Source organism: Anopheles merus, chromosome 3L (assembly GCF_017562075.2).
Source record: "Anopheles merus strain MAF chromosome 3L, AmerM5.1, whole genome shotgun sequence".
NCBI classification, from domain to species: Eukaryota; Metazoa; Arthropoda; class Insecta; order Diptera; family Culicidae; genus Anopheles; species Anopheles merus.
In genome coordinates this window covers 2,118,661-2,130,786 of record NC_054085.1, presented here as the reverse complement: position 1 = coordinate 2,130,786, position 12,126 = coordinate 2,118,661, and the positions used below count along the sequence as shown (strand labels likewise).

Sequence of the window (12,126 nt, the reverse complement as noted above, 5' to 3'; positions counted from 1 at the left end):
TACTACTTACGCGATCGGTCCATGTTAGTGATGGGAAGAATGAATCTCTGAAGGGATTCGAATCTTCGAATCCCAATCCCGATCGAATCGCAATGAAATATTTTAGGGATTAAAATCTTAAAAACGGGATCCGATACGATCGAATCTTTCTAGGGATTGAATCTTCGAATCTTTCGAATCCTGAATCTTCCAACATCCCAACACTAGTGCCTTGAATCCCAACACTAGTCCATGTTGCAATTCGTCTAAATATGGTGTACAGTTGTACGATTTTTTTTTGCAGCGATATTGTTCGCAGAAGAAAATCCTATCGAATGAAGTCAAAATCGTTCCAGTCTTACACTTCGGAAACAGTTGGAGGTTTGTTGAGAATGATGAATGAGAATGATGAATGGAAAAACAATCCGAAAGGGGAATTGAAAATAGTTGGGAATGTTATCAAACCTTAGATCATACATCTTAAAAGACGAACATAGACGTTGCCTCATTGTTCTTTTTTCCTACAGGAAGGGTATAGGCACTATAATCGTGTAAACATTCTACTATATGCGCTTTTGTTTATTTATTTGTTTATTTGTTTAATCGTCATGTCAATTCATTCAAATTCGTCCGAATTCATTCGGAGTTGTCTGAATGAATTCGGAGTCGTTCGGGGTCAGGGCCGTCCGTAGAAAGAATGGCCTGTTTAAGAATTGCACGTGCATAGCGAAAGAGGAAAAAAACGAAATCTACGCAAAATCGACGGAAAAAGCACGGACGACTCCGACTGCAGCGACTTTGGACAATTCCATACGGCTCCAGACGATTCCAAACGGCTTTGGGTAATGGAGAGTGGAACTACTTTTCGGAGTCGGTTCCGAAATTGCGGAGTCGGATAGGATTTATTTATTTATTTATTTTTATTCAAATGGAACGGTCAAAAGTAATATTTATCACAATAAAAGTATATTGTAATAATTTGGTATATTATGTGCGTTTCAGTTTAGTTATTGTTTAAAAGTACATAATACTCTTACTTGAATGATTTTTTTTACAATCTTAGAACGAAAGTAAAATTAAAATGAAACTATGTAAGGATGGATATTATTTAATGTATTTGTTGTGTTTAATTAACCGTTGTCGGTCAAGTCCTGCCTGTGCCACTTGTGAGGTTGGCTTTCAATGACTAATTGATTTCCCCCCATAGCAGGATAGTCAGTCCTACGTATGGCGGCACGGTCCATTTGGGGATTAAACCCATGACGGGTTGTTGTTAAGTCATACGAGATGACGACTGTATTACGAGACCGGCACATACCGCTATATATACAAATATAAAACAAACAGAACGATACGAGGGGTACGTTAGCGAGATTAGGACATTAAAGCGTTCGAAGCGAACCGAAAATCTAACGTATAAAGCGATAAGCAAGGTACAATATTCAATTGAAAAAAATTTTTTAAATAAAAAAAGAAAATACCACATCATGTTTTTTTATTATTTTAATAATTTATTAAACAATTAAAAATATGCTTTTGTTTCCACTGTATAAGAGGTTGTCTTACAATAGTAGCTTTTACTGCGCGTTTGTTTTTTTTTCAATTATTTTCTTCTTCTGTTTTGCGTGCACTTCTTGACTTATCATTTATTCACTCTCCACCCCCTGCTGCTGTCTCTATATACTTGTTTCTCAGCCTACAAAAAAGGATTGTATTCTGTGTGACGCAGGCTAGTTTTTTTTAATCTAAACGCCTAATATATATAAGTTTCTCGCACGTGCCTGCGTCGGGGCCCCGTTTTGCCGTAGAATGGCAAATAATCCTAACACCCATAAACAATTGTTATTTTGTGTGTTTGATTTACGACTACCCCATATGCGACACATGCCTGGGCCACTGTCCTGGGTTTCGCTAGCTCTTTGATTGGACGCTGTTACGGTATTTGTGTGTGTATGTGTGTATACAGCAGTAACGCCCTCAACATTTGTCCCCGAAACCAAACGAATTTGACAAGACTGTTAAAAAAAATAAACAAAATATAACACTTGGCATTGCTTGCAAGTGTATCGTAAAACACAGAGGTGCAAACATAAGGATCCGTTCGTTTGATTTCGGGCGACCCTGTTAAGTGTAGCTGCCGTTGGCGATCGCACGGTTTACCTTTCGTCAACGCAGTAAATGAACAATATTCGTATACAGTCTATGTATCTGTTAAAACCAGATATTTTTTAAAAAATTTCCTTTATTTGTAAATGTTTTCTTTTTCTTCTTCTTCCGTGTCCTAACGTTTGTTGAACCTTTTCGCGCAAAACAATATCCATTCTTATTAGATATTCTCGTCCCATTCATTGTATTGTGCATGATCACTTTTAATGTGTGTTTAACTCTTCTTTCCCTAGCTGCCAGGCGGCACAGTTTGGACAGAGCTGCTGTTGCAGGGATTAAATAAAAAAGGAGAGCCTTAGATGCCTTTGGTTTTCCCTGTTCTACTACACGCGCCAAGCCCATTCTGCACCTACGTTAACAGTTTGGCTGTTGTGGTTGAGGAAATAAATTTGCCGAATATTTTTTTCACACAATCGATCGAATAGAGAAAAGTTGTTTTCAATTGCTTTTTGTCGAGTTATCATTTGTGATTAAGGGTTTTTTTTTGTCACTGATCTTAAGGAAACAGCTGTAAAGTCGGTTTATTTAGCTGCATTGGAAAAAAGGTGTCATTATTTTGGTTCTTTCTCAACGATACTTATACGGCTACCCGGTCGTCCATGTGATGTGCTGCTTTTGTTTGTTTCCGTTCACAACTTATTGTTCTGCCTTCGTTTCGTTTAGCTTACACGTCTAAATATCTATTCACTGTACTGTACAAAAGCGATTACACTTGTCGTGTCGTGGAGCCTATGCGCTGACATTGCTCGGTGAGCGATCTTCGAGCGCTCGAGGTATTAACACGAATCGATAGCACACTTCCCCCCCCCCCCCCACCCGCAATGATGGGCATCCAACAACGATGACAATAAATTACAAAACATTTACACTTAATTTTCTCATTTCTCGGCCGTTTATGTTTAAACATCCCTTAGCCCTACTTCCTGGCTACGAAACTAAACATTTGAGGGGAAGAGGGGAGAGTGTGGGGGGGGGGGGGGCAGGACAACGAGATACAAAAATGCATGAATGTATACGCGCCCTTGCAGTTGGTTGATATGTACACTTTAACCGATTTCCTTCCCGAAGCCAACAATTGCCGGCTGGTTGCTGTGAACCGTAGGAAGCTGGATGCGAACCGGTGTCTATTCTATTGTTAAGCATTGCATTGAAATAAAGCAGACACAACACTGATTTCTAGTAAGATGATAGGCAATCGGAAAGAAGAAATAAAAAGTAACAAAAAAGTGTAACTCAAAAATAATGCAACATAAAACAAACTGATAGAAAACATTGGCGAGGACACTGGATACTGTCGCGTGCCCGACCAGTATCAACACACCGCTAGAAGGTGATACGTACAACCTCTGCTTAACTTAAGATCTAACCGTAATTCTTAACCGTCACTTGCAACCCTTCGCTAAAAAAGGGGAGCAAAGGTTGCCGAGGGTGTGACTTTTATATGGCAATCTGAGAGAAACTTGCACTGGACGAGTATGAAAATTGGCAAATGAACGTGGAGAAAGTTAAAAAAACATACACACACATACATAAAGCAACTAAATCCCACTACAAACGAAACAAAAACAAACGTAAACAAAACGATAGCGTGCAGATATACTTTTGCAAACTGTACAACACCGGCTACGGCTAATTCTCACACCGATACAGAGCAAACGGGAAATTCGAAGCGGTATAATGATTTTGAAGCGTTTTCTTTTTTGGGTTTGCAGCGTTCGTGTGCAAACAGTTCTAGCAATTGAATTGAATGCATTGATGAATGCTGGATGAATTACACTCTATGAAAACACGGAGTAGATACTCTAAATGGGATGTTGATAATTTGCAAACATGCTACATATAATTGATCGGCGGTTATGTGGGCCGAAAAAGGAGTTTGGGGAGGGGGGATTGATTAATTATTTCCAATCTACGATGGGGTATAAGTTGCTCAATTTTGAAAAGCATTTTAAATTAATTCTAATTACGTATAAAAGTTTCATCAAAATGCACCATTTTAGAAAGAGAGGGTTCACCGATAATTAGTTGCTCGTCGTCGTCGCTGCTAGAAGCGGCACTCTGCGACACACCAAGGATGTTATCCTTGGTGGTGCAACGTTTTCGAGTGTCTGAGCAAAACTAAATATTGGCGGCAGTGGTATAAAACGTTGCCTTGGCTTCTTACACATGGATGTTGTGTAAACGGGGGGTTTGCATTTGTTGTATTGTTGTTTTTGTTTGAGTTATTTCATCGGCATAGGAATGAGAAAAGGTATTGTCAATTGTGTTTCCTTCTGTTGTGTGCTGTTTCCCTCTTACTTTGTTCGCTGCGAATCAATCGCACACCGTAGACATTCTTCCCCATGTACAATATTATCGCACTGTTTTGTTACGTTCTTTTGCTTACGTTTGTGGGGTGTTTAGCTCTATGTATAAAATATAACTTATAAACATCCACAACTCCATACATCTCCACGAACAATGTATCTATTCACCATCTCTAAAACACTATTCCACTACTATCCTCATCATCGACTAGAAAGAGAGCCGCTAGCTTGAACTGTCCTTACAATATGCCTGCCTGTCGGATAAGTTATTCATAAGGAGCTTTAAATGTAGGTTATGCATGTGTATGGGGGCATGATGCGCACGATTACGGATAAGGTAGATAGAGCGTAATGATAGCTTATGGTGTTGTGATCGTCAGTGATAGCATTTTAGTCTGGCTCGTGCCTTGTATGCACGAAAATAGAAGTAGTACCGATTTGAGTTGAGTTGAATTTAATACTATTAAGAATTGCTTTCACGCTCCATTTCACACCCGGTCGGCTCCATTGCCAACGTTTGCCACCACCACCAGCTTGCTGGCCACGTAGGACGAAAACGTTCCTTCCCGCCGCCTTCCTGGACTACTATTCCCTGGGAGCAAACGGGTTCGCCTTCCAGCAGCGTATCGGTGAAAATGGTAGGGATGAGAGCCGATACGGTTTTCACAGTTCACTTAGATTGCTGGGTGGTATTCTTCGAGTTGCCGCATCTGGTCGAACGGTCAACTATATCGGACCATAATCGCTGAGAGCTTGTCCCGGTTGCGGACCGGGTAGCGTAACAACGACTGAGACGGCGCGCGGATCTACGACCGATCCGGATCCGGCAGTTAAGGTAGATGCGCCGCCGATATCTCCAGGTCATACGTGACTCAACGGTGCCTGCTTGAGAACGTGATGATGCAGGTGGTGGTGGCTGGTGGAAGCCACACTGCCTACGGTTTGCGTGTACGGGGTGGCCAGCAGTGAAGCTGCCGCCGATCCAGGCACACCGATGCCGGACGTGGCGTACGGTTGGGGCAGTGGTGGTCGTGGCTTAATAAGCACCTGTCCTGCACCGGTAGGATCCGGCGAACCGAACAGTCTTCTCCAGAGCCGCCGCCATGAATCGACCGTCTTTCCGGACCAGATCCAAACGCCCGACGTGATGCCGACGGCCAGTGCCATAAAGTACTTCAGCATGAGCACCGAGTAGAGCGGCTTCTGCCGCAGCCCGGGCGCTACCTTGCACGGACAAGTTAGGCCCGTCATCCAGTCCTCGAAGTAAGACGCCTCGTACAGATGGCAGCCGATGACGATCGTTGCCGGTACGGTGTACAGCACGCTGAAGATGCCTATCCGAATCATCAGCTTCTCGAGTTTGTCTGCCTTCGAGCCAGCACCGATACCACCCTGCTGCTTGATCACGGACCGGATGCGGAACAGCGATACAAACCCGGCCATCAGGAAGGTGGTGCCGACAACGAGGTACATAAACAGCGGGGCAAGCACAAAGTTCTTCAGATTTTCGACGGACGTGTTGCCAACGTAGCAAATCCCAGCCACGGGATCACCATCGACGGCGGGCCGCAGCAGTACCGAGACGGTCTGCACGGTCGGAATGAGCCATGCGGCAAGATGGAAGTACTGCGAATGCTTCGAAATTGCCTCGTTGCCCCATTTCAGGCCGGCCGCCAGGAACCAGGTGAACGACAGGATCACCCACCAGATCGAGGAGGCCATACCGAAGAAGTAAATCATGATGAAGATCATGGTGCAGGAGCTCTGTCCCGTCGAAGGGTACTTGATCGATTTCCCGTCGCACGCAATTTCGTCGTGGCCGAGAAAGATGCGCGTGAGATAGCCACAGGAAACGATGAAGTAGCATGCCGACAGGAACACGATCGGTCTCTCAGGGTACTTGAACCTTTCGGTGTCGATGAGGAAGGTGGTCAGTGTCATTAGGGTGCTTATGCCGCAGAGGCCGGACCACAGCGCTATCCAGATGCCGGCGAAGTCCTTTTCCTCCTGGGTGAAGAACGCCCCCCGACACGGGATCGCGCAGTTTTGCACGTCGCCGACCCTTTCGACACTTTGGTTGCTGCTTAGGCTGCCGTGATGGTGCAGTAGTGTTGTGGTGCTGCTTTCCCTCCCCAGGGTGACCAGTGGCTCCCGGCACCGGCACATGCACTCTTTTGTTCTTTCCCCTGGGGGATTTTGGCAGTTTTTTGAATTCTTGCCCTTGCATTTGTTGTTCTGCTGGTTGCCTCCGCCGCTGCTCTGGCCACCGCTGCCACCGTGCGATTTGCGGGTCGGCTTGCCAGAGTGTCCCGAGCTACCGCTACCACCGCCCGACGACCCTCCGACGCCGCGGTCTTCGCCATGCTCTTCCTCTCTCGGCATCTCCATGCACAAGTTGTCGCTGTCGCCCGATACGGGCAGATTTTCGCAAGCCATCCGTTCTGGCCAGTTGAAGCTGTACGACTCCATAATCGGTGCACAGCCGGCTCGGGCCCGCTCGCACACGCTGCGGCACACCGGCAGCGGTTTGTGGTAGTCCTCGATGCAGATCGGGGTGTACATCGAGCAAAGGAAAAACTTCAGATCCGGCGAACATTTGATTTCTACCAGCGGCCAAAACTGGTGCACTTCCAGGCCGGCTTCCTCCTGCGTTTCGTGGTTCATCTCGTTCGGAAACGAGGTTAAATTATAACCGATTCCCCGGCACATCGGAATGGTGATCTCTTCGCACCGCGAATTCGGATCTTTCGGCACAGCAGGTACGTGCGGCATCGGGCTGACACCGGAATGATAGCTACATTCCGCTACTCCACTGATCATGAGCAGTAGTATCGGCAGTACGCTTACAGCACAGCGTACTCCAACGGTATGTTGCAGTGTACTTCGCACCGTGTGCCGTCTGTGTTTACTTCGCGCCAGTGCCATTGTGTCTGTATGTTCGCCAAACGCGTTACGTTGTATTTGTCTGGATTGCGGCTTCACTCTGGCAGGCGCTCTATCGCTACTTCACGATAATGTAGCTTCGTGCACTTGTCGCACACTCTGCTGGTGCTTTTATTGCTCAATTGCTCGATAAGCTGATTAAATCCCGTTTTCCCTTTGGTCTTTACGGCTAGATTGTCCGCATCGTGCTGCTGAACATTTCGTAGCGGTGCGTGCTACATATACGACGACTAATTGCATTCGGGCGTTGTTCAGTAATGCTTCTCTCTTGCTCTCGCTGCGTATACAAAGCGTAGAATTCTGTAGAATAAATTAAAACAGACGAAAAAACAATCATCAGTGGGTTAAAATTAAAACAAAACAAAAATCTACGACAATAATAAAAAATTTAAACAAAATTGGCACGACAAATTGACATCTGAGTAATGCTCCATCGTTTGCGATTTTAGCTCATATGCTGCTGTTTGCATCCATACCAATTCAAATTCGCTGCAAACATTAAAAAAAATGCTTCTTTTGCCAAATACGGTAACTAAACGGCTGCATTATCTCCGTGAACCTCCCTTACAACAGTGCACATGAATGTCAAGAGCAAATGTACTAAGTGAAGTTGAGTCCAGTACGAATAACATCCTTTCGTACGTTAGCGGCAAGTGACTCTATACAGAAGGGTCCACCATACTCCCTTCGGAATCATACCAGAAAAGGGTTTGGTTCGATTAAACGGTACAATTGTTTAATGTAGGAATGATGCACTCTTGCCTATCGACCGCCGCCTCTGACAATGATGAGTGCCAGCTTGACTTACTAACCAATTCATGCCAATCGGTGAATGGGAAGGTGAAGCCGCCTGTGGCGAAAGCAGTCCTATGCACGTGTATTGTGTGTATTACCGCTCCAAGAAGCAGATTCTCGGAAGACGATGGCTCTTTGTACGGCTTCTCTTGGGGATCTTGGAGGAGAACAAAAAGCGAGCATAATCGCTTGCAGAACAGACAACCGACCGCTTATGGTGAAGTGTTTGAAAGGTGTTAAAATTATTACACAAGCTGGGTGTCGCCTTACGGGTAGTAAGCTGTTCGATACACCCAGAAGGTGTTGGGGGGACACTTGCGCAGATTGCTCCTCTCCTAAAGGTGCGGACTCAAGCGAGTTTTTGTGTAGAAAACGCAGGGGCGTTAAGTTACCATCACTATATCAGATTTCTGCCACCCAATGTGTGGTTTTGCCAAGAGTTTTCTTTGCCAAAAAGCCGTTTTTGCTTCGTTTGCTTTGTGCATCGATAAAGCCGATGTTACGCTTACAATTGATATGTGTCGTAGCGTCAACCTGTGCGCTAGCGTGTTGCTAAAGGTTGACACTTTGAGTTTCTTATCCCATGTTTTCGCGTCATTCCATCATTCATGTTGTGCAAAGAAACCTCCCTTCGATCACGGTAATCTAATCATGTGGAAGTCTCCTCGGCAACATATGTGCAGAAGAGCAAATGTCAAACGGAGGTTTGGGTGTTACTCAGCCAGAGATCTGCCGCTCGTGTGATTCTAACTGTGTATATATTAACAATTACCCTAGAAACGTGAAGCGAGGAACCATTTCAACGCAAAAACTATTTGTACATTAATTTTTGCAAACGCAAATATTAATTGAAACCATATTTTTGCAAGCGTTTTCTAAGCACATGTTTGCCAACCGTGCATCTTTTTCTCGTACCGATTGACCTAAAATAAGGGACAACAGGAAGTGATCAATAACGACCTATTCGCAACGTCTCTCGCTCTCTTTCTCTCCCTCTCCACTGGGCGTGTCTATCATTAGGCCTCGTGTTCAGGTGAATCTGCCATCGTACATATACATATTCCCAAGCATATGTCATCCGGTTCACTAAGCGAAGGAAGAACGAAAATTAAACGGATGGTATCACGGACGGAACGTTTGGATGGGATGTGCTGCTGCTACTGCATGTGCTCGGGAAACTTGGGCTGAAACTCATATGTTTCATCGAGTCGATGTGTCTGAACCGGTAGCAGACAGTTTAGAAAAGAAGGAGAGCATTAAATTTTATTATCTGTAAACTATTTTTATCGAACTTGCGCGTGGGTATCCGACGTTGTTTGTCTTTCAGCATTCTTGGCCACTGCCACTCGCGGTTCTTCTGCGGAGACGAGACCAACCTGCACTTGTGCGCATTGCATAGCCGGTAAGAAGCATCTGTAGGAATGGTGTGTGCGAAGGAATAACAAACCGAGGAGGAGGTTGTCAAAATCAAACCAGACACCGAACTGGCTCTGCTGCTAACGGAAGATGTTGTTCGAATGCTGCTGCAGATGTGTCTACCACGGTGGGGAAAGTAATGCACAACTAGTCGCTATGTTTCTGCCCTGCACCAGCACACTCAGGTACGGTACGAGTAACAGGCAAGCTAGTTCTAGTGCGATGGAGTAAACATGAACGCAAACAAACAACTGCATCTGGAAGTGGCTAGCATCGGGGGCAGTGCAGCAGACCGTGTATATCATGCAGACTTCAACGGAAATGTACACAATGTTACACTAGACGCAGTCTAGATGCGCTATATGCTGGAATAATTTTACTTTTTAGTGTTGGTTGTTGCATATTACACTCGAAAAGAACGTTAAATTATTTCTAGTCGAACGAAATAGTTTTATGTTGCAATGTTGAGGAGGGATTACGTATGCAACGAGCAATAAATGGTTAAAATCTTATGAATTGTATATTTTTTTATATTTAATTCTCTACGATAATTGAGCAGCCCCGGTTGAATGAAACATTTCATATTTACAATGTTAATAGATTAAACGAACGAGGAATGATTCATATACGTGCAACTGAATTATTTCACAAACATTGAATTACAATCAATTTTGTTTACGTACTTTCTCTGTTCACACACACACACACACACACACACACACACACACACACACACACACACACACACACACACACACACACACACACACACACACACTTCCCTAAATTTTTCTCGGAAACCTCAAAATATCTAGCGTTAATTGCATTTTAATTACCAAATAATCCAAATGCACATAGACGCGCTGGTTTTGCAGCCGCTGGGACCGGCCAAGTCCGGAAAGTAACGCAATACGGAACATTAAAAAAAAGGGAACAGCCGGAAAACGAGCACCAACCAGAGCGTAGGGACATCCGCTACCGTTTACATTATGCTCAGTTCGCCACGAATAGAATTGAATTAGTTTACGTACCAGCCGTGGACGAACATTAGCGATCGTCCGGCATCGTGGTGGTAGCGCAAGTAAAAGGGTCACATGAGCGAGTTAACCGAACTAACTCTAACCAATGGGTGTATCGATTGCCACGAGAGTGGATTGTTTACAGCAAGAATAGAAGGTAGGTACGGTGTATTTACAGGACGAAGCTGTAAATACAACATTAAATTCTCACAAAACTATTTTGAATAACAAAAAAAAGTCTAAAAAGCTTTATTGTTCATTTTCGCAAATGAAACAACGGGTGAACCCGTGACTTTAAATTAGACGAAGGTAAAAGTATGCCTGAGCACAGAAAACTGCCACTCGAATGATTCATCTTGTCCGCAGCCTAGCTTGATCGTCGAACCTTTACGCAGCTTGCGTATGATCATACTTTGCGTGCAATGATCGCAACGAAACGCAACACCTCTGGGCGCAGCAGCAGGTCAAGCAATGCGCTTGTTGTTATTCAAATTTATCGTTTCCCAACGCCGGGAACCAGATCTTGTCCCGCTGACAACCTGTTTATAAAGAAAAATGTTGAATATCTCTCGACGTACTAGGGGTTCGCTGTTGTGATCCAAGAAGCGTGTGTCGCCCCGGTTCGTTAGCGATTGCGGAGGAGCCTGCATTTGAGCCCCCGCTCGTTGTGTGGTTGCTTTTTTTCTCGCTCTCTCACACTCTTCTCTGTTTCACAAGTCTAGAGCAACGAGATTGTCGTACATTCCACTACTTTCTGACTTTCCAAGGTACATACATGCATGCAGGGGTAATTTATGGGACAGATTTGTGTAAAATGAAGAAAGGGGCAAATAATGAACAAGAAAATAACAGAAAAGGAAAGAACACACCGACGATATGTGCTCCAATCCATACTCTACCCGTGCACACTACATAAATCTCCAACATCAACCACACTCAGATGGTGTCAGTGTGTGTGAGTGTGTGTGCGTTCGATCGTGCGTCGATTATTTGCATTTTAATTTATAAGTTTATGAATCTGCGCCAGTTTGAGGGGTAACCCACATAGAAGACGCCCGGGAACAATTCGTCCACCTCGTTGCATTTTAATGCACTCTTCTCATCGGTCTTGGCGTTGTGCAGTGTTTACGGGTCACCATGGCGTCAATATTCGATCATCCCCTCTGGGACTAGCCCGTCCGCCCGGGCTATTAAAGCAGGGAATAATTGGGCTGCACAGGAAAGGGGTCACACGAATGGCGACGAATGTGTCATTTGTTTATATTTATTTTCCAATCAATTACTTAAGCGGCTCCGTGGGCTGGCATCATCGATTAAATTCACGATCGCGTCCGCTTGGCGTGGGCAATTTGGTATTTTGCATCTCCACCGCATTCGTAGATTGTGCTGTACATTCGATGATGTTCGATTAACTTTAACTATGGGCCAATTACAGGCCAGAGGTAAATGGTGTGTGCGGTGGAGAAGCACGTTGGAAAAAGCTGCAACTGAAGCGGACTTTG

General features: G+C 44.7%; 1 protein-coding gene across 8 annotated transcripts in view; it reads right to left on the bottom strand.

Moving 5' to 3' along the window:
• Nucleotides 1-1,471: 1,471 nt before the first annotated feature.
• The window catches only part of LOC121598396 (frizzled-2), a 59,873-nt gene continuing 49,218 nt past the window's right edge, over nt 1,472-12,126 (bottom strand). For all 8 annotated transcript variants that reach the window (XM_041925180.1, XM_041925179.1, XM_041925184.1 and 5 more), the window contains one exon: nt 1,472-7,694. In XM_041925180.1, coding sequence (XP_041781114.1) covers nt 5,313-7,376 — 2,064 coding nt within the window. In that variant the 5' untranslated portion in view covers nt 7,377-7,694 and the 3' untranslated portion in view covers nt 1,472-5,312. The remainder of the gene's footprint in view (nt 7,695-12,126) is intronic.